General features: G+C 29.9%; 2 protein-coding genes across 2 annotated transcripts; both read right to left on the bottom strand.

The window, feature by feature from the left end:
- Positions 1-8,745: 8,745 nt before the first annotated feature.
- On the bottom strand, positions 8,746-16,466 carry LOC123200942 (5'-nucleotidase domain-containing protein DDB_G0275467). The gene is made up of 14 exons (XM_044616342.1): positions 16,260-16,466; positions 16,104-16,134; positions 15,530-15,736; positions 15,294-15,430; positions 15,066-15,215; positions 14,346-14,447; positions 13,536-13,700; positions 13,099-13,209; positions 11,814-11,911; positions 11,199-11,322; positions 10,972-11,061; positions 10,394-10,438; positions 9,693-10,013; positions 8,746-9,145 (listed from the first exon to the last, which is right to left on the bottom strand). Exons 1-14 carry the CDS (start codon positions 16,302-16,304, stop codon positions 9,116-9,118), a joined length of 1,656 nt encoding a protein of 551 aa, XP_044472277.1. The 5' UTR covers positions 16,305-16,466; the 3' UTR covers positions 8,746-9,115.
- Positions 16,467-19,101: 2,635 nt separating this feature from the next.
- On the bottom strand, positions 19,102-22,910 carry LOC123200055 (5'-deoxynucleotidase HDDC2-like). Its single transcript, XM_044615149.1, has 9 exons — positions 22,623-22,910; positions 21,887-22,011; positions 21,740-21,777; positions 21,082-21,192; positions 20,885-20,964; positions 20,226-20,262; positions 19,885-19,926; positions 19,353-19,440; positions 19,102-19,242 (listed from the first exon to the last, which is right to left on the bottom strand). Exons 1-8 carry the CDS (start codon positions 22,875-22,877, stop codon positions 19,370-19,372), a joined length of 759 nt encoding a protein of 252 aa, XP_044471084.1. The 5' UTR covers positions 22,878-22,910; the 3' UTR covers positions 19,102-19,242; positions 19,353-19,369.
- Between the last annotated feature and the right edge of the window lie 597 nt (positions 22,911-23,507).

Genomic DNA, 23,507 nt, shown 5'->3' with positions numbered 1-23,507 from the left:
TAGATTTTTAAGACGATGATTCAATATATAAACTTCTAATTACATTTGAGTAAATGCGGCAAAGAGAATAGCAATGATTTACGGTAAGGATAGAATATGTGCTACTTGTTATGGATATGTGACCTGTGGGTACACTTTTCAAATATCAATCCCTTTGCATTATCATTTTTTTCTAAAAAGAATGCATCGATTTATATCAATAATATTTATAGTATCGTAAGATATGTATTATATTTTTATTTGATTTGAGACTTCGAGTATAATACCAAGAGGATTTAAGATCATACCTACCAAGCAATAAATAAATGTAGACTTTATAGTATACAAATCTCTAACAACCATATTGGGATACATTAAACTTTAAATAATTATATAACAACCAAGGTTTATAAATTAAGAATTTTTATGTTCTAAGGTGAACGTTTCTCTCAATAAGGGGCTAAAAGAATCTAAAACCAATGATTTTGAGTTCACATTGTGCCTTGACCCAGTGAAAAGGCTAGTTTGGACATTTTTCAGTCTGACCAATTAGATTGAATTTATATAGGGAAATTGAAATTTTTACCCTTATTGTAATTCGTATATACATAAATATCACTCATTATAAAGCTTAAACAAATATACTTCAACAATAATCTACTTTCTTAAAATGCCCCTCTTTTTACTTTTATGTAGAGATTCTTTTTTTTCTTTGTAACTTTTTCTCTCTTCTTCTTCATCTTTCAAGTGATAAAAGAATCATGCAGAAAATAAAATAAGTGCTTCAAAAACAAAAGAAAAAAAAGAAAAAACTGAAAAAGGAAATGGATTTCAGATTAAGAATTTTTCAAAGTAAAGATATAAAAAAAAAAAAACAATCCACTAAAACTCAATCACATTCACTTTATACCCTGAAAGAAATGACAATCAAAGAAGATCATTTAGTAGGATTTAACTGAAAAAAATAAAAGGTTAGCATTTAATTGAAAAAAAAAACTAAGACACCCACCCTTGACGTTAACATGCCAACCCTCAAAATAACTAAAAAGGCTAAGGGTTACGCTAACCCTTAGCATTTAATGACGCCAACCTTTTTTTATATAAATATAATTATATTTTAATTATAATATAATTATATTATATAATATAATATATTGATTATATATTATATTTTAATTATACTATATAATATAATTAATATATTATATTATAATAAAAATATAATATAATAAAAATGATTGGCGTCAACGCCAACCATTTTTATTCGACCAACCTTTTTAACTTTTTTTTTTTCAGTTAAGAATTTTTAATCTGGAATCTATTTCCTTTTTCAGTTTTTTCTTTCTTCTTTTATTTTTGAAGCATTTATTCTATTTTCTACATGATTCTTTTATCACTTGAAAGATGAAGAAGAAGAGAGAAAAAGTTACAAAGAAAAAGAGAGAATCTCTGCATAAAAGTAGAAGGATGGGTATTTTGGAAAAGTAGATTACTGTTGTGATATATTTGTTTAAGCTTTAGAATTTGGGCATTTATGTATAAACGGATTACAATAAGGATAAAAATTTCAATTTCTCATATATATAAACACACACTCATGTGGTACTGTGATCTTGTAGTGCATTGTAAGTCTTAGCAGCATTGTCAATTGTTGCAATTGTTTAAAAAAAAAAAAAATCAACGAACCTATTGATGTTGACCTTGAAGATTAGTGAAATTAGTAGAGTTTTAAATTTTTTAAAAAGAAGGTTTGAATTCAAGTTTCTATTATGTTTGTAAAACTTTGACTTAGCTAGTGTCCATTTAACTAATATGAGCGGGTTTTCGATTATAGAAAAAAAAAAAGACCTATTGTTGTCAACATAACATGAACAAGCCTGTAAAAATGAGATTAAACCAATTGTTAAATCGCGATGCAATACATTTTACTTAGTTCAATATTGGTTGAACAATCTAATGACTACACTTTTAAAACTTCACTTCGACTGAATTGTTTATCAAATTCTGGACTTCACTTCGACGGAACTGTTTATCAAATTCCGGTCAAACTAGCCAATCCAGTGGAGGTTTCTAACCTTTGCTAAATATTTGATAGTAATTAGGTGGAGAAAGTGGAAAAAGTGGTAGGCAAATGAAGGAGAATTGTGGGGACAATACAAAGACTAGTTTGATGAATTGATTCAATTCACGCAACGACAAATCAATTGACGTTGGTATGATAATGCCTCCGTAATTAAAGATAATGACATGTTCGCCATCGTGTTTTAGGTTACACACCAAAACATCTATAGACTTTTGAAAGAGATAAATACGGTACCCAATAAATAAAAATACTATTTTGTTCTTCTTATTAAAGTTAATCCAAAAAAAGGACTCAGAATTTTAATTTATTGATTTTTTTATCATTAGTAAATAAAAGGTGTGGGTAAAAGAGTTTATAAGTGAACATTCTATATCCAGAGTTAATTTTCGTAGACATTTGTTATAATATCTAGATATGAATTCAAACTAAATCAATTCTAAATAAAAAATAGTTTGAATCTAACTTAAATATGAAATGATTAGTTTGAGTTTAAATTTAAATCAAATAGAATAATAAACAATAACATAAAAAAAAAATTATCAATGAAAAAAAAAAAATAATAGTTAGAAAAGAAATGTCTCAGTGCAATGACATCGATAAACCCCCAAGTCAAGCTGTAGTGCTAGAGCATCAATTCGAGTTTGAATTATTCAAATTGAATATGAATTCGAATCCAAGTTAACTCAACTTGAATGCACTCTTATTGGGTGTATTTGTCACTTTTAAAAACTTTGGAGGCAATGTTAACCGAGTAATAATGGATGAAAATTACGTTTTCTTTACTACTGTAGATGCATCAAAAGCCAGCAGAAAGAGCTGAATTGAAATGGTCCACATAGAATTCTATTTTATATATATTTAAAATGGTCGATTACAATAATGGCCCTATATATAATTAAACGTCAAAATTTCTCTACTACTAGGATTTGTGCAATAAAAAACAAGTCCAAACATTTCTTATTAACTTATTCATATAAACTAACATGAGAAAATACGAATAATAATTTTGAAATAAAAAAATAATTAAATTACTTAATCACATATTATTACATTAGTTTGTATAAATAGAAAAAATATAAACTAATATTAATTTTTTTTCTATCAAATAACCTTACTCGGTAGAATTTGACCACCAAATTAATAAACTTTGAAGAGATTAGCCTAATGCCCTACCACCAAAGTTTTAAAATTAGACTTATTGTCTTAATGGTTCATAGTTCAATCGAGGAATCTGTTGGTTCAATTTATTATCAAATTATAATAAATTTTTTAAATAATATCATATTAACCAACAAATTTTAATTAAAAATTTGTAAAAAAAAAAAAATCAATCAGGATATTCAAACTTATAATGATTAGAACATATAGTTTCTAAGCAATGACAATTATTCACTTAATTTCAATGAAACAATTAAATAAAAAAATATCTTTATCTCATGATACAAAAAAAAAGTATAATTTTGTAAAGTATTGTCTATAAAAAACATTTCAATTGATATAAGATATCTTTTTTTCTTCTTTTTTATTTTATTTTTAATATTATGTTTTCTTTACAAACCTTTAAAAATTCATCTATTCTAATTTAAAATAATTAAAATATTCAAAAATAATTAATTTTTTTAGAAATATTCTAAATTTTGATTAAATCCGATTCTGTTGGTTTTAACTAGTTTTATTAGTTTTGATCAGTTCATTCGGTTTATCGGTTTTAACTTGGTTTAATCGAGTTAACAAATAAATTGATTTTAATATTAATCAGATCGAATTAAAAGATAATTTTTTATTCAATCGGTCAAACCAATCGATCTACTTTGACATTTACAATAATGGAACATATCAAAAGATATTTATATGTAAATTTAAGATATATTTATGAGAACTCTATGGACAAAAGAGATCGTGAAAATGAATACATAGCTTCATGAAACTAATAACAACTTTCGTAAAGAAAAATTATTTGACAATAATGTGTTTATCAATAGTATTGCAAAATGAAGAAAAGTAGATGTTGATAAGCATTTTAAGATTTGGTACCAACATTGCACGAGGCTGGTAGATTTGTTCTGACTACTAATATTTTTAATAAAGGTTTTGGCGTCTTGACTACATTACCCAAATTTTATAATAATAATTTAATGGATTGCCAAAAACTTGATTTCCTTCATGATTAAAGTAAGTTTATAGTCAATAATCAATCTCCAAGTCAAACTTAAATCTGAAAAAATTGTCCATTCATGACATTTGGTATGATATCAGAAGCCAAAAAGTTCTCTCTTTGTGTAACGTAAACGAGTTAAACTCGAATCAAATGATCTAATTTGAATTCAAAAGTTTGCCAATGATTATTCAATAATGTTTCTTTTTTTTTAATTTTTTTCTTTTTTTCTTTTTCAAATAGCTCATCTTATTTTTTAATGTTACTATTTATCATTCGAGTCAAGTTCAAATTGTCTATTCTTTGAACTTAACTCGATTCAGACTTATCCCTAATCAAATATCTATAGTTAATTTTTTCTCTTATCTATTTTTAAAATTCATAAAAATAATTAAAATGAGACACAAAATTTAAAAAAAGAAACAAAGGAAGCTGGCTAATATAAAACTATTTCACTCCAAAAAATTGCTATGAAAATAAATTTATATGATTAAACTATAAAAAAAAAATTATTTATTTTTTGTAAAACTAAACATTATACGTCTCTCATCGTTGTTTTTAAAAAATTTATGTTTTTTCAGATAACAAAGAAACCATTTAGCATAACATGATCACTTATCTGGGCAAAGTCCAACCACCAGTCGGGTTAACCTGCAGAAGATTATTAGTTTAGAAACCTTTCACTTAAATGTAGGTATTTCAGAAGGCAGTAACATGTGTACGCAAATTCATTTGCAAGAGTGTAAATTCATGGCAAATGTAAAGGAGGTAGGTGAGAAGAGGGTCAAGGAAGAGTAGCCAACAATGTTTGAGCATGTAGGAGCAACTTGGGAGGAGATTTCAAATTAGCCTTTAATAAAAAAAAAATACAGAAGAAGAATAAATGACCGGGGAAATGTATACACATATAAGGTAGAAAATATAATAGAATAATATTATGTATTCAGAGTTTTAAGTATTTGATTAAGTATTTAAATAATGTATTATTATATAAATTATATAATCGCATGATGTTACACCGTATAAATACTCAATTAAAAACTTAAAACGGTGATATAGATAGTTTTATTGAATATGAGTGTCATTGCGATTACCAACAAGGGAGCTTTATATTATTTGACATGAGTAGATAGGCAATCTATTATTGATTTATTTTAAGGCTTTCGACTTCATCCATTTTGTCATCCCATGATTGGATTTAGGATTAGATTCGAATCGAATTGGTTTAGGTTTAAAAATCGATTCAGCTTAGTTTGAATTCGTTTATTTCGAATATGAACCGAATTCAAATTTAGAGTTTCGACTCATTTTAAAACGACATTAGAGAGAGTTCGACTCAATTTAACTTGTAAGTTAGATAGATAGTTCAATTCAATTGGAACTTGGCTTGTGACTCGATTCGAATTATGTTAAATGTTATTGTTTTGTCAATAAGTTATAAATTTAAATTACAAATCTAAATTACATATTCAAACCATAAATTTTAACTGTAAATTCGAGTCAAACTTGAATTAAACCATTTTCATTTAAATCATCTTTAATGTTGATTTAATAAATCCAAATCGAATTATTTTTATTCGAATTAAACTCGAATAAAAAGGAATTGGAGATCAACTCAAATAGTATCCACCTCTAATTGGATTTCATCCAAAGTATCAAATGACAAATGTTTGTTAGACTCATATAATAATAGTTTAACAATCTTGAACACAAAGAATAAGATTCTCAAAACTTGGAAACCGTAAAAATCCTTTCATACTATATTCTTACAACATCTTTTTCATATTTGGTGTGCTCTCAAGTTGCAAAGCTATATAATTTATCTTTTTTTAATAAATAAATAAAAAGACTAAAATGAATGAATGACCAAGTAATACACATATTTCAAGACAAAACAAAGAATAAAAAAGAAAAGGGTAGGTAAAGATTTGAATATTATTATAAAATAATTAGTTATATTTTATGAAAAAGATATTTATCATTTATACTCAACAACATTATTTAAAATGTATACATTATTATTTTGCCCTTGATCCAACTCAAGTTTAGTTTGGCGTTTAACTTGCATGAACTAAACTCTAATTGGGAATTTCAAATCAAGCCAACTAAAATATGGAAAATAGTGAATAATTTAAATTCTCTAATTATTTTTTTCATTATCTTCGATAACCCTTATTCTACTTTTTTAACATTTTTTAAAACTTCTTTAACAATTTTATCATCAGTTCAAACTTAAATTAAACTTTCTGAATTAGAGTTGAGTTTAAATTTACCTCTATCTGGGTTTAGTTTGATTCGAATCCACTCGACCCTAAATCTTACCAAGTCATAAAAAGGCATTCTTGATGGTCAAATAATGAATTCAATGGTGACTTTTGAGAGCCAATGACATAAGATTATAAATAATCCGATGCCGAATGAACACATACTATGACTAATTTTGTTGTTGAAAAGTATCTCAAATGAGATGAGCTTTAACATTTTATAAATAATAATATGTTGAAAATTCTCAAGGTATGTTATAGTTTCTAAATGAAAGTCAGTTTCAGATTCTAACTAACATAATATAAGCTTTTAAAATATTGAAAATGGAATTAAATATCATCTGGAAATTGACAGGAGAAGAAGAGCAGAAAAAGACCAACGGCCGGAAAGAGTGAAAAAAAATTGCAGTTGAAAAAACCTGGAAAATTCGTGAATTGGACAAAAAACTAACGCTGATTATGACAAAGGCAACCAAAGGCAGACAAGTTCATTGAATATACATATACATATGAATACAAAGGAGAAAAGTCAATGAGTAGGGTTAGATGAGAAGCTTTGATTTTAATTTAATAATTTGAATTTTGTTGATCTTTATGTTTGTGGGTGTTTCACTATCATTTATCATTGATTCGATGGGTTGCTTTTGAGATTGAGAGGAGAGAAATTAGATTAAGTCTCGTCTTTATTATTCATTATGAAGTAAAATTATAAAACATTTATGTTTAATGTAATCTTATAAAGATATAAAAGATTATTAAATAGAAATACACTCCTCATATCATAGAGATTGTAACATAAGCTTTAGGAATTTTTTTTTTTGTTGACAAATTCAAAGGATTCATTTAATTTCCTAGAATATGCAACCTACACTACGTTTAGGCTATGGTACACGTGCCTTACTAACCCAAAACCAGGGCTACGGAAGAGCCTGACTCAGGTCGTTTTGAGCAAACTCAGCTCTACTATGATTTACTTAACGATCTCGTGAAATCACAACTCAGTTAGAATAAAATACCAATAACCATTAAAAGTTAAAATCTTATACTTACCCTTAAAACCTTATTTCTCATCTTTGAATATAAAATTGTAATTAATAAAATATATGTTATGACAGTTTAAATGTAATTTTACAAAAACAAAGGTTAAAACATTATTTTTTCAAACCGAGCTTGGGCCAACCAAATTTGCATCAAACTCGAGCTCTATATACATATATACAATAAAGTCAAACTCAAGTCAAACATTATTCAAACACAATTTTACTTGCTTGTAACCCCAACCAAAACCATCATTTATGTTAGAAGTAGTATGGTCTAAATTTGTTTGTGTTTTAATTCGATTTATTAGTTAGAAAATTTCATTCCTCATTTTTTAGAGGTTTAACTTCATAAGTCAATTATATAAATGTAATATTATATATACCTACTTTGAATAAACAGATATACATAAACTTATATATGTCATAACATAATTAAATAATATTTTATCGTTAATTCAAAATTACTCAATCATGCAATGACACATATAAAAACGTACATATTTATGTATTTAAAATGGGTACACATAATTTTATTGATTACATTATTCCAATAATTGGGTCGATTAATCTCTATGAGATCGATATTTGAACTTTTGTTCACTGCATGATTAATATATCCAAATCTGTCCTTGATGGCAACATGTAAGAAAGTTTCAGAAATAAACATATGAAAACAGATATAAATTCAGTGGGATGAAAAGGGGAGTAATACTAGGTAGATAAATGCGTATGAAAAATCAGCTCAATAAATGTCTAACAAATTTAGATGAATAATGTGTAAGTGAAAATTAGTATCATTATTCATATCAGTTTGCACATGTCGCACCACAAAAAAATATTCTCTTGTGCACACATAATATGCAAATAATGGAGGAAAACTGAAGTCCATTAAGACAAGGGCAACATGAAGGAAGTTTAAGAATAAACATCTAGGGGCTAACCTTTAAAGGATTTCAGTTGACAGTGCCACAGCTGGGATGGATTTCGCCAGGTATTGGTTTGGCTAATACATGTTGTAGTCCGGAGAATGTGACTGCAAAAAGTAAAGCTTACCTATGGTTCATACGTAATTGATACAAGATCAAAGAGATCAGATTTAGAGAAAAAGCACTTTGGAATATCAATGAACTTGAATTTTCCATTCTGTATCCACAGTCAGCCCAAACCACAAAGGCAGTCAACTCACAGACATGACAATTATCAACTGATAGTTCAGAACCTAAATGAAGTAAAATAGCAGAACCGAGTGCGGATTTCATATAATAATATAATTGAGTTTAAACTCGACAGCAGGTTGAGGCCTTAAATAGAAGTTTAAAGAATGATAAATACACATTTAGTTTTACTTACAAAGTGAGCAATATGCCAACCTTGTTGTCTGTTCTCAAAATTTTTTCCCAGCTGCCCAGCCTGTTTCCACCGAAATGATGAAACAGGAGCATACTACCATTGTCCTCCTTATCATTAAATAATAAATGAACGAGCAGTATCAATTGTCGCATTTAACAATGAATACATTGCGGAACAAAGGCACAATTACCCCATTGATGGGACAAGCTTGATATGTTAAGGATTTCAGGACAAGCTTGATATGTTAAGGATTTCGGAACAAGCTTGATGGGACCTGAAAGTAGAATCATGTCATTAGAAAAGCTGTAAAGATAAAATGTCACCAATAAAACACTGATTAAACGTGCAGTTGACTATCTAATGAAGGTCTGAGAAGAAAATTTAAAACAGAAGAACGAAAAAAGGACACTTTATTCCTATATGTTGTCCTATTTGGTTAACATTTCTTGTTTTTCTTTTCTCTTTAATTTCAAACTTCCAGGGACACAGATATGACCACGATTTAAGAGGTTTTAGAACCTGAATTCATAAAACATAGAAGCTCAAAAAGAATTCAGGTTTCAAATAACTGCCTCCAAACATAAGTGAACGTCCTGGCTGATCTAAACAGAAAACAAATTGGCTTCATTCATTGTTCAGAATAGGAAACCCAGCAAATAATGCATCAAAAATTGTAGGATAAATGAAGTTCCAGAAGGATACTGCAAGCAATTTAGAATTTGAGGCAGCCAACAAGCTGGAAGATGGAACATGAATATTCACAAAATTTTACTATTTAAAGGATCTATTTTTTTTTTTTTAAAATATAAAAGTTTGCCCACCTTAACATGATGCGGCATGATCTTTATATCGTATGGAACATGAAGCCATGCCTCTGACGGATATAACAAAAAGTTCTCCGGCTTACTAGTGTACACATCTGCATATTGATAAATATGATAGGCAAAAGCAGATTCTTGGCCAGTGTCAGTCATGAAAGTGGCTCCAAAAGATCTATTGAACATTTCCTTCATCACATGGCGTACCCTCTTCCTCTCATCATTAAGCTCATCCAAAAGAGATTGGCATGCTTCAGTTTTCTGACTATTAGCCACAGTTGCATGCAATTTGCCAAGCAATTCTTGTATTATATGAAATTTTGCCTGCACCAACAAGAACAAAGAATTAAAAAGATGAGTCCAAATTCATCTTCAATAAAAACAGAGAATTTGTTGATAAGATATTTGAAAAAAAACTATTCTCATCGCTTTCCAGGTCTCCCTGGTGGAAAACCAAGAATCAATTAAACTTGAAATCTTTGCATCTCCAACTAATAAATCACGTTGTCTATGAGATACTATACTTATAACCAATAAATCTTGGAACATTCTTTTAATGATAATGAAATTTTATCATTGGACTGAAGAAAGAAATTGACATTTGACTTTTGATTTGTTCAGCAAACCATCTTATCATACTAAATTTATAATATGAGACAATGCCACAAATTCTCAAGAAGGTGAATAGAAGGGCTGAACCATACCTGCTCAAATCGATAGTTGTCCTCATTTTGTATATGTATTTCATTCTGCATCCATTAAATCAACCACAAAGATCTTAATTTATAAAAGTATGGATGGTCATAAAATTACGTAACAAAAAGGCAGACATCTGACAGGGAATTTACCATAGTAAAGCATTTCACAGGCTTTTTTATAAAAACATCATTATTCACACAGTCACCAAGTCAAGAAGCTTTTAATATAATTTATCTAAATAAATAAATAACCTTTTGCCAAGAAAAAGGATTTCAAAATTGCTAATTTGAAGTTTTTTTTGTTAAATCTTCCTCTCTTCTGACATGAATTCACTGCAAGTACTAGGGACTTAACAATGGTCACAGCTGAAAGACAATTTTCTATCTATCAAGATGCAGACAGCAATTAATTTTTGATGCAAAATGCAAAAGACCGTTAAAATTCAGATATGACTTACACCAGGTAACATGCACCAAGATCAAATACATATAGGTAGTTGCTTAATAGTGCTAACAATCAAAAATAAAATTCAAGACACAACTGATAAGCTAACAAATTAGAAAAAATCTGAGAAGAGACATACTTCAAGCTCATGGATGATTGCAGCTGTGCGCCAACCAGCCTTTGAAGGCCCTCTTAGGTCACTAAATAGGTGATCACCAAAGTATATTACCTAACAGGGAAAAAGAAGATTAACAAAAGAAAGAAGCGACTATGTGCTAGATTAAAGCCATTCAAATTTCAACTTTTTCAACAAGTAAAAAAAAATGTGTCATTTAAATTGTTTATTGAAACTAATATATGGCATACCTCAGGGCCCTTCCACTTGGTAATTTCAAGAAATTGCTTAAGGCATCCATGGTAATAGATTTTATCAGGGAGAAACACATCCACCTTTGAAAAGGCTAAGTTGTCCTTCTCTGTATCATAGCAGCTACATGGAAGTTCCGGACCAAAGATCAAACAACATTTTAGCAAACAATGCAGTGAGATAACTCATAACACAAAACATAGAAAACATAAAAAATATGACAACTTAGAAGTTTTTTATTCAAATTAAACTAAAGTGATAGAACTTTAATTTTTGCAATATGAAGACAGCATTATTACTAATTTTGGGAAGCAATTAATGTGTCCTCTTTAGCAGCAATAAGTGAATCCTGACTTATGAGGTATCAAATTCCATTATCTTTCTCAAATAGCATTCTCTTTTGTTCTCCTTCCTATGTGCACAGTTTTTCTCCCTGATTTAACTGTGAAGTATACCCAGATTTTTTCCTGTCAATCACACACCCTGCCATATATCCTTCTAAACACTTCAAAGAAAGTCAAAAAATAAAATACTAAACACAATCCAATATCAGTGGTAAAGCAAAAGACCTGCAAGAAAAATAAGAAACTAACTAACAAGTTGAAGATACAAACCGGAATGGATGATCAGATGTGTAAAAATCTGGCTTATTAGCTTTGGCAATAACGACATCAAAAAGCTCCCTCCATGAATCTCTATGACCCATAGAATCCTGATGATAATGCAAGATCAGTGAGTCTACTATCAACCAGTACAGAAAAGATGACAACAAACAAGACTATTATAAAAATATATGCAAGAGAGAGAACGATCTCTGATTTGGCCTTCATATCTGGTTTATTTTATCTTCATCCAAATATACATTAGTTGGTAGGAATGAGATTATATTATTTATTAGATTCTAAATAGCAGACCTATGAAATCAATACACACTGAAGATCTGACAAAAGTCCTCCAAAGAGGATCAGAAATATCAAACAACAGGGAAGTTGTTCTGAGAATTAAAATAACTTAACATATAATTTACAGTCACAACCACAATTTTGAAAGTTTGAAATGGAAACCCAATAACCACACTGACAATAAAACATGCCTGTTTGTTTTTTCACATGCAAGTAACCATCAAACCAATAAATTCAAGCCAACAAATAAGAACTAAACATTATAATTGATGTTCATATTGCCTCTTACGCGTAAGATGCATAAATCAACACAATTATGAACACAACTACATCCTATTGTAACTCAATTTCTGCTAGTACAGGGATTGAACACAAGACAACCACACCAACTTAGCTCTAATACCATGTTAATTTATAGCTTAACCCCAAAAAAATTAACAGATAGGTAATAAGTCAATAGAAGAATTTAAGACCAAACATCATAAAAAGTGAATAAATAAAATTTATGATACGAATCTTAGAAAACCACACCTCAAAAACTAACTATTGAGATGGGAGAAGCCAAGGTCATATAAACCCCACACTAGTTGCTCATACTTTCCAATGTAGGATCCAAGTCTCATACCTTGCACTTGGAATCCTAACATACTACCATACTCCGCAGCCTCGGCGCCCACGCGGGCTGGCTGTGCGCTAGCTCCCTACTAGCCCCGGGCGAATACTGCAATGTCGGCGTCACCACCCGCGCCGCACGATTGCAACTGGGAGACATGATGATAGCTCTGATACCAAATAATACGAACCTTAGGAAAACCACACCTCAAAAACTAGCTATTGAGATAGGAGAGTCCAAGGTCATATAAACCCTACACTAGTTGCCCATACTTTCCAATGTGGGATCCAAGTCTCATACCTTACACTTGAGATCCTAACAATTTACCAAATCAACTTCTTCAATGTCCTTTTCAAGGTTTTTAATGGAATTAAATGTAAGTACCTCCAACATAAAATGCATCCCTCCATCCACAAAATAGTAAGGAGAGTTTGTCAGCAAGAAGAGTTTCTTTCCCTTCTCCCTCAGCATCTTGAGAAAATGAAGCACCTTACCCTAAAACACGGACCATAAAAGCATGAATACAAATTCCAATTGTAGAAAATGCAACATTTAATAGCATAATAGATTCTAGAGTAGTGTTTCCTTCAAGTCATAGAACAGCCAATCCTATTATAAAAAGAGATTTGAAATTTTAAGACTAAATATAATCAGTATAATATTTTGTTGCAGCAAAAAAATATAGCACGCATGAAATGTGGTGATATAATTTACTGAATCTATTGAAGTTGAAAATGGTGGCAAAATAACCCATTTGACATCTCTAATTATAAGTTAGACTATCACATAACAGACAAAATACGTAAATAATTATGACTTACATTTTTTACAAGATATCTATGAGGGTCAGAAAGTATTCCTCTATGAACCAAGCCACTCCGATGGACATGCTGAATTGCACGGTTTACATCTTGATAGATGTAGGATGCATCAAATTCTAGTCTCGCATCAACAAAATGTTGCACAATATCTGCAATCAGGCATGCCTACACAGTAATGATGAAGCGACATTTAGGGATTTCAAAGAAATAAAGGAAAAGAATAAAAAATATGCGAGATTCATAAAAATCTATGGGGTCAGTAGGAGCCGATATAAAAAAAAAAAAAAGCTACTTTTTTTCAATCTCAAATTTGCAAAACCAAAGAACTCCAAGAAAACATTAGATGTGCTAGAATAAGTTGCAATTATCATAGAATAATGCAATTTATGAGAATTATTTTAGACTCTTAGTGTGTACTTGGGTTTTTTATCTCAATATCTATATTAGTGTTCCTCTCTGTGTTGTTGTATACATGTGTTTGTGTATCTCTATAGCAAGTGTCGTCACAATTTTATAAAGCAAATTATTCCTTTGAGCTTTAGAAAAAAGAACCAAGGTATATTCCAATGTTGTGCTTGTGCCCAAACATATCCATCATTGAACTCAATGTATTTACCCTGCATTCAAAAGATATTACATATGGCTTGCATTTGTCATTGAACACCACCAATCCCATTTAATACAGTACACTCAAACAACTTATCCACTCAATACAGCCATGCCTAATCCCCACGCTGACACAACACCTCCAAGTGTGATACAAGATTTTCATTGCATAACTGTAGAATATAGCATTACAGTAGCACTAACCTCACTAAAGCAAAAGAAATCCATCAATCCAACAAGCCCATGTGCTTGATCACGGCCAATACGTCTTGTGCCATATCTCTCTGCTATCTCCTCCTTATTCAACTGTACAGAAATTAAACAATAAGAAACAGTAAAAGAAAAACACAGTCTCAATATTACAATTCAAACACTTCTTCCATCTACATTTTTGTCTAGTTTCATCATATTTCTTATCTTATCAAAGAAGAAACTAATTTGGTTGAACAGTTATACATCTTGAGATCTTGACCTTTTTGTCAGGTTGGATCTATCTTCAAGATAGTAGACTAAGTTCTTCGCCAAGAATCATTGGTTGTTAAAGATATGGTGACAATTTAAATATCATAGCTTTGCAGAGGGCAGTAAGAACTTGGTATTTTTCCTTTTGAAATTGTTCACAAGAATAATAAGCTCTTAATTTCTTCAAATTTAAGTTGTACCTCTTAACAGGAACACAGATCGACTAACACATCTCAGTTTACTCTTTACACTATCCTAATAGTAATTTCTCTATGTTCAAAACACAACTGATAATAGGAATTAATATTGGCAAACCTTAGCAACGAATGAATTATGAACTTCTTACAAGACTTAAGTCTGAAATCTTAGGCAAGAATCCCTAAACAAGCAACATTATACAAAAATATGGGACTCATTAACTAAAGGGATAAATTCATGTCGAAAAAGTTAACCATGAAATACCTTGCGACGGCCAAAGTAGCATCCATCTGGCTCAATTGACCCAAAAAAATCCAATTTTAAGAGACACCCGTTTTTCTTATCATAGTAGAGGCCTCTAATTGGGAAGGTTGGATCATATTTGAAAGTCATGCAACCCTCAGGATACCTAAACTGCAAGAATTAAGCCACAACAACATCAAATACACTTTTTCATAAACTACAACATTATATCAACAGGCCTAAACTAACCTCATTAACCATATGCTCCTTTGCAAGATCGTATATTAGACTCTGCAGGTAAGATGAGTAATGTGCCAAAGTATAGTCATAGTCAAATCCATAAACTTGTATATTATCCAGCCTCAGGTTCTTGTTAACATATATACCTACAGCATTACATAATAACAGGACTCAACAGAAAGATCCAAGAACGAAAAATTTGATACAACAAGATTTAGCTTAAACATAACAGAACAACATCAAACCTTTAGGATTCATCTTTGGCATTTCCTTCAACACCTCGGGAATCTTAAGAAAATTCAGCTTTGCAGCTTCAAATTCATGCCGTATCTGAGCTATTTCATTATCAATAGCCAAATTATCAACAACTCGCGTAACTTCCCTCTTGATTTTAACAACCGTTTGGTCAGAAGACGCAATTGAATTGTAGCACAAAAAGTTTCCTCTAAAACCTAAAAATTGAAGAAATAGAGTGTGTTTGAGATCTAAAAGCACTTAATAGATATACTTTCTTAAAAAAAAAAAAAACTTTCTGAAAGAAATTAAAAAAAAAAAAAAAAGCATTTGAAGTAATTTTAAACAAAAATATGACTTTTTTTTTCCATAAATTAAGTTATGTTTCAGAAAACAGTTTTAAATAGTCCAGTAGAACACTGATTAAGTGAAAAAAAAAAACCCTCAGCAACTCAAAATCACTTTCAACAAAAACAATTCCAAAAAACACTTAATCAAGATTCTAAGTCGTCAATTAAGTAACTGTATCAACACACACCACTACACCTAAAGTCAAACTAAAAAGTAAAACAAAACAGAACAAACCTGCTGGAGCTCCATGAGAAACGCCCTTCCTCTGAAATTAGAACAAAACTAAAATTAAATAAATATATGCAGTAGTCTCTCTCATTCGAAACCTAGTTAAACTCAACGTAGGTTTACATAATAATAATAATAATAATAATAAAAGAAAAAGATTACGTGAAAGGAAGAGCGGAGACGAAGAAGGCTTCGAAGAAAGGGCATAGCGACCAGAGCCGAAATCAGTTGTGCATTTGAATTTTTTTTTTTTTCTTTTTTCTTTTGCAGCAAACTTGTCAAGAGCTTGTTGTTAAGAGCGACAACGCTGTCGAAGTCTTTATTAGGGTTATTTTTGTTTTCCTTCTTGATCAGATTTGAATGAAGGGAGTTTTTTTTTTTTTTTAAATTTATGGTAGCCGTCATTTTTGAGATACTCCCTCATCTAATTTGTCGTACATGGACTGACGTTCAGATTTCTGTAGGCCAAATGACTGTTTCTCGCGCTCCGCTGGGCGCCAACCCTTTTTTTTTATAATTAATTATTAAAAATTAAAATATTTATTTATCTATTAAATTTTATTATTATTAATCAAAATAAAATTATTATTTAATTAAAATATTTAAAAAACTAAAATTTTATCATTTTTTCTATCTAAATTTAAAAATCTAACATTTATTCATCACCTAAAATTTAAAAAATGAATATTTTTTACTAGAGTTTTTTCAATTACTATTGCCGACGTCCAATAGCCATGACAATCGTGTTCTCTCTCCTTCCCATTCTATTCCCACCATCATCGACTCAGAAAAACAATCAATAAAAATATGTTTTCGTCTCCGGACGAATATGTGATTTGTCTTTCTCAAGAACATAAACGATGACGAGTCATCATCTTTGTCAAGAGATGAACAAATTCATCTTTATCGATTAATTTCTTTAATCAATAATGGTTAAAAATAAAATTTGAGTAAGAAAAAAGTAGAGAAAGAGAGAATACTATCTTCTCTAACCACCAGTAATGTATTAAAAAATTTCTAAGGGGGAAACAAAATTTATCAAACATTGAATGAGAAAAAATTATTAATTTTTAACCTTATGGGTAGAAATATAATAAATTTTTAATTTTTTAAATATTTTTATTAAATTTAACAAACGAATAAATATTTAAATTTTTTATAATTGACATATGGACAATCCAATTTACACCAAACCTTTGGTGGGATATAGTGAATTGGCCTTTATTCAATTGCTCCTTTTGGCATGACAATTCGTTTATTGGACAACACAACACCGTAACTTTTAATACAAATTTAATTTAGCATTTCCAATAATTTTTTCTTTTTAAATACAAATATAATTTATGTGTACTAGCAGAAAGTATACTTAAAATAGGCTAAAGGACTTAAATTGCATTCTTGAGTATTCACATTTTAATTTTGAAAATTTTGTTTACTTATTTATAGACAGTTAGTTAACGAAACTCTAACCCTTTAAAATTTTATCTTATTTTTTCCTCTAAACCCTAAAAACTAACAATTTTCCCTCTAAACAGAGTTTTAAAAAATTATATTTCTCTCCTAAGGTTTTCTTCAATATCTGACCATTCTCTCCAATATCATTGTCTATTGTCTCTCCCTTCCAACGGTTTCCCTTTCTTCAATGATTTGCCTCAACAAAATTTTAACTATCTAATGTCGTGCGATGTTAGAGAAAGACAAGATTGACGATCAATCTCATCTTAGTGATCTAAAAAGACAATTTGTCTTCCTAGATGATGTCACACGACACTGAAGAGGTTAAAGTTTCATTGAGACAAATCTCCAAAGAAAGGAAAACGATCAAGAGGAAGAGACAGCTAGCAACAACGTCAAAGAGAGTGATCCGATATCAAAATTAAACCCTAGAGGAGGAAATGTGATTTTTTTTAACTTTGCTTAAGGGAAAAAATTATTAGTTTTTAAAATTTAGGAGAGAAAAAGAAGATAAAATTTTAATTTATTTTTAATATTATATATAAAATGACAATTTTGCCATTAAACTAACAGAGTTAATAGCCAATAGCTGGTTAAATGAAAATTTCAAAATTAAAAGATAAAAACTTAAGAATACAACATACTTTGAATAAAAATAAGTCCTTTGGGCTTTAGAATAATACTAACTATAAACAAATCTTCCTTATTTATATAATAATATATAATTAAATAATTTAAAAATGAAAAAAAAATTATAATTATATCACTAAATTATATATTATCATTTTAACTTTTATGAACAAATATTTTTCAATATAATTTTGACCGTGAAAATGACACTTTTAACTTCATTTCTCAATTGGTAACACTTTTCTAATTAACCATGGTTTTGAACAAAGATACTCATGATGGTAAAATAACCATATTCCGCATCTTTTCCAACTACAAGTTTATACCGCACAAAAGTTTATTAATATATCTATACAAACTATATATTAGATTATATAATTGTGTAATTTTTCTTTTACTTCAAAATCACCTATTATATATTGTCATTTGAGATTATACATATAAATTATTAAAATTTGTTTATACATGTAATATTACTCATCAAGTAAATATGTAGTCGATAGACTCCATTACATTTTTGAGCAAAAGTCAAGATATTGGAACTAAATCAATCATTTATAAACTTAGAAAAGTGAATCAATTTTTACTTAAAACCAAAATTGAAAACTTATATTTAGACAATAACTTAGAGACAAAAAATTATTATAACAAATATTAGAAAAGTTGATGCATTGGTGAGGCCGCTTTAGGTTCCAAGCATATATCACACAAACTTGTCCACTGTCTTATAGTCACTTTGGTATCTCTAAAATTGCTACATTGCCTCTTGTTCAATCTTGGTTGTTTCAGAACTTATGATGAAATTCAAAAAAGTAATGCTACATGTACAAAACTAATACAAATACGATACATACTCTAACACGTTATCATATAATTGAATATTACTTTATCTCTAATTTAAAATCATTAAATCATATGATGACATATTAATATTTATATTCATTATCTATTATTAGTGAATGAAGTATTATTGACAACAAAAATACAAGCATGAGACAACAACCATCCGAAGTGAAAAAGAAACACAGAGAGATTCCAAGAAGCTAACTGCTGCAACATTCTGGGTATGAGACAAGTTATATATTTAGCCAACTTATGTGATTAACAAACAGATAAGGTTATAACATTACGTCAGTATTAAAGCGGAGAGTAACAAGAGTGTTTCCTAACCTCAGTTAAAGTGTCAGTTAGTTAGCTTTTTTCCTCCTTGATGCAATTTCTTTGGCCCAAGTTTTCCTAAGCTTGGTCTGAAACTTTCCTGCAAAGAGTGGCAAGCAGCAGTAAGTGGGCAATTGGCATGATAGATCGATATGCTCTAAGGAACGTGAACATCATGCTTTGAATGATGAAACGCACATTGAAAGTAATTTTGCCAATGTTTCTTAACAGCAAAAGACTCAAATTTCTGACTAATAACTACAGCAAAAATAAGAAATGAAATGCATTTTTTCTTGGTTTCCCCCTTCCTTGTTCTAACTAACTGGACTATAGTTGAGGACAGAATATCTAAAATATTCAGAAAGCCAAACTTTTATATGGTGTTGATTTTCAAATTCTCTAGTGCTAAGAACAGAATCTCACCTCCAATCAACACCTAACAAATAAAAAGCCATTTGTGCAGGGTTCTTTTAATTGTCATGACTCACGAGAGAAGTATAAAATCAGCAAGAGGAAAAATAACAAGATGGTTCAGACATTATACCAGCAGTTGACTGGAAAAATTCATCCAAATCCTTCCCTTGCTCTGCATTAAGCCAGAAAAAATTTTAGTTTCCAGAGTAAATTCTCTAACAAGTTGACACAAGAAAAATTATTTAATGTTTAAATTAAACATGGAACAATTTTACACAAGTAACGAGCAGACCATATTCATTTTAACTTATGATAATCTGTTATCAAACAAAAATTTAAAAAAATGCAAATGAGAAATCCATTTTCTCACCAGCGGCACACAATGGTAAGAAAATATCCATATTTCTTGCAATCCGAACTAAAAACAAGCAAGTACAAAGTGGTGAAATAAAAAACAACAGTAGGCTTTACCATTTTCATATTCTAAAGCTTGAAGTATCATCTCCGCCTAGACAAACAGATATTACCAAAATTAGATTATCCTGTGAGCAAATCAGCTAATAAAAAATATATATATCAATTCAAGAAAAAAACATGATATAACAATCAACTCTGTATATATTATCAATATCACTTTAATTTTTGCCAGACTGTTGGCAATTTGCTGAATCTTAATCTACGTTTGCTTTGCTATTGGAACCATATTATTTTCACAATCATCCAAATCCTTCCAACCTCTGTCTCAACTTTCAAAAACAAAAGGCAACAGAAAAAAAAACCCTAAAAGATTTCAAATCAGCACATAAGTCATTATTAACTCAAATAAAATATATTTTACTCTCAAAACAAAATTTTTTAAACAGCCAAAAGCTTTAAAACAGGGTAGTTGCAACTGATTTTAAATTGTTCTAAATTTAAAAAAACAATCATGACCATATTTGATTGCATACGTTTAGTAAACACTATACTATAGATATAATGATTGACATACTAAATCCTTTCCTTTCTGAGAGGATCAGAAGAAACAAAACCTTGTGGATATTAGAATACAATGCAAATACAGGACCCAGAAATCAGTAGATCACCAAACTTAAATTGCAAAACAAAAGAGGCATAAATTCATAATGTACCTTGTCAAAGTCCTTGACAATTTTGGCTTCTGCTGAAGAATTTTCCTCATACTCCATCCATAATTCACGTATTTCCTGAGCTGCAATTTGCAAGTTTAGATTAAGCATCCAAGAAAATGAAATTATGAACCATTTTCAGGTACCAGAAAAAGATCAGCCTGTTAACATCAGAGATGTATAAACACAAAGCAAAGTACCTCTTGCCTCTCCACCAAGTAGTTTGCACATGTGGTCTAATGCTTCTCGCTCTCGCTGACTCTTCTCTGCCTTTGAAATCCCATCTGAAGGAGTAATGTCACCAACAATTGCTATATAGCAATTACAAAGTGAGAAACCAACACAAAACTCTACTTTAGAAAAATTATAGCAAAATAATATCCAACATAAATAGAATCTATATATTCTAACAAATTATTAATTTAATAAGCTTAAGACCAAATTTTGCATTATTATAGATGGGCTATTAAACAGATTAAATTGAACAAATTTCTATATAAATAAATCCAATCTACTAGCACTGTCCTGGAATTAAGACATTAATTCCAGGCTTGTGAGTATTACTGTTATGAAAAGATATATCAACAAATCTAAAACTCCCATCTAAGTGCAATGACTAGCTTAAAAAATTTACAATGTCGTCTTCAGTAAATTTTACAACAGTAGATATATTCATGGGAAGGGAAAAAAATCAAAACCTTGAAAGTGGCATGGATTGAACCATCAGAAATGACTAGAAATCAAATATAATCAATCAAATTGCAAAATGTCATAACAAAACCGGATATTTTTTTTCGTACACAAATTTGTTTCACAGGAAATTTAATTAGAAAAGGGAGGGAGAGAACACTTTTTCACCTTCTGCAATGTCATGAACTATTGCCATCTTAATGCACCTGAAAGTTGAGAGACCAAAAATCTAAATTATATGTCTCATTACATCTTTCAATCAATTTTTAAGTAAACCGAAAAATGAACATAAGTAAAAACAAATGATCCCCTAACTTGTCTCGGTCAACACCAGGAATTTCAGCCATTATCAGACCCATCAATCCCATTCTGTACATATGATCAGCAATAGATTCCGGATCCTTAACATCTCTCCGGATCCATCCAGCTCTTTTTGTTGTCTAATCCAAAAATTAAATAAATAAATATATAAAAAATAAAAACACATCAACCACTAGAAAATTCAACAATCCTTAAAAAAAAGAAAATAATTAAAAGCAAATTTATATGTATCAATGGAACAAATTCTAGAGTAGCATATTAGCTTCATACAATTTAAAAAATAATTACTACAGGCAACGAGCTTTACTCTCTTATAAACAGCTAACAAATCCAGGAAATTTACAATTCTTCTCACGCGATTATCTAAGAATAAGTTTAGAAGTGCTTTTACACAAAAGCAGCTTCCTATAGAAGCACTAAAAATGTACCTCAACCAAAAGCTAAGCTATAAAAACACTCTCTAAAAAGCTAAGCAATTACAGAAAAACGCCGAAAAACAGCATTCTTTAAAAAAGAGCTTTTCTTATCGAAATGTACCTCAACCAAAAGCTTAGCTATAAAAACACTCCTGTTCTAAGCTTTCTCAACATCCAAAAATCAAATGAAAAACTATATAACAGTATTCATATACCTTTACTTTTCTTTTCTTTTCACTTAGTTTCTCACCAACCAAACAGAAAGTAAACACTTTAAATACTAATAATAAATTTTATTATAATTTAAAAAACACCTTGAGGCTGTGACATAGGGAAAGAAAGTCGATAGCGGAGGAAGCAGAGGGAGCCGCGCCTTTATTGACCGAGGAGTTGACTGTGTCACCGCCAGTGACAGAAGCGGACGACGACGAAGCCCCCGTAGCCATCCGATAAGAGTTGGAGTTGGTGATTGATTTGTTGAATCTGAGATGAGACGAAGTGAAAGAAGAAGGTATTAGAAAGGCAAGCGAGGATTTGCATAGCAACGCCCCTCGGCACCCGCTTCCCATTTTCTCTGATCTTTTTTGTTTTTTATTTTTTTGGGTTCGGTTATGGATATTAAAAGGTCTGTCAAGTGACGTCCTTAATCTTTGGAACCGTACCTCGGAGAACTTATTCTTTTGAAAATTCATATCACATCCCCTAATAATTAGAATATAATAATATGTAAATATATATGATTTTATAGAGGGATATTAATTAAAATAAGCAAAAAAATTTTCACTTAAACCTTTTTAGACAAACGTACAGTCATTTTACTTTTATAAGCAAATTTATTTGTAATTCTAAAAATATTATCTCGGCCTTGTAGGTGTCATACAGGGTGCGTAGGCGCGGGAAGGAATGCTTGAGTGCATGCAGGGTGCGTGCGGAGTGCACAGTGAGTGCGGAGTGCGGAGTGCGCGCGGTGCGTAACTGCATAACTAAAAAATTGATTATAATATAATATATTTAATATTTAATATAATATATATAAATAATAACAATAATTTTTAAATATATAATAATATAATATATATTTAAAAATTATTATTATTATTTATATATATTATATTATAATCAATTTTTTAGTTATGCAGTTCACGCACCGCGCACTATATATATGAAGGTGCGTATACACCTGCACACACTCACGCACT

Source organism: Mangifera indica, chromosome 17 (assembly GCF_011075055.1).
Source record: "Mangifera indica cultivar Alphonso chromosome 17, CATAS_Mindica_2.1, whole genome shotgun sequence".
Classification (NCBI taxonomy): Eukaryota; Viridiplantae; Streptophyta; class Magnoliopsida; order Sapindales; family Anacardiaceae; genus Mangifera; species Mangifera indica.
Note: the sequence above shows the minus strand (reverse complement) of the source record. Positions and strands in the feature narration are given on the sequence as shown.

Excerpts from the sequence above, each read along its gene's own strand:
- LOC123200055 (XM_044615149.1), bottom strand. The coding sequence starts at position 22,877 with ATGGGAAGCGGGTGCCGAGGGGCGTTGCTATGCAAATCCTCGCTTGCC. Across the intron at positions 19,927-20,225 it reads AGCTTTAGAATATGAAAATG|AGCAAGGGAAGGATTTGGAT; the intron begins GTAAAGCCTACT and ends GGCTTAATGCAG. Across the intron at positions 19,441-19,884 it reads ATTTTTCCAGTCAACTGCTG|GAAAGTTTCAGACCAAGCTT; the intron begins GTATAATGTCTG and ends CACTCTTTGCAG.
- LOC123200942 (XM_044616342.1), bottom strand. The coding sequence starts at position 16,304 with ATGCCCTTTCTTCGAAGCCTTCTTCGTCTCCGCTCTTCCTTTCAC. Across the intron at positions 15,431-15,529 it reads GCCAAAGATGAATCCTAAAG|GTATATATGTTAACAAGAAC; the intron begins GTTTGATGTTGT and ends GTAATGCTGTAG. Across the intron at positions 11,912-13,098 it reads GGATGCATTTTATGTTGGAG|GATTCTATGGGTCATAGAGA; the intron begins GTACTTACATTT and ends CATTATCATCAG.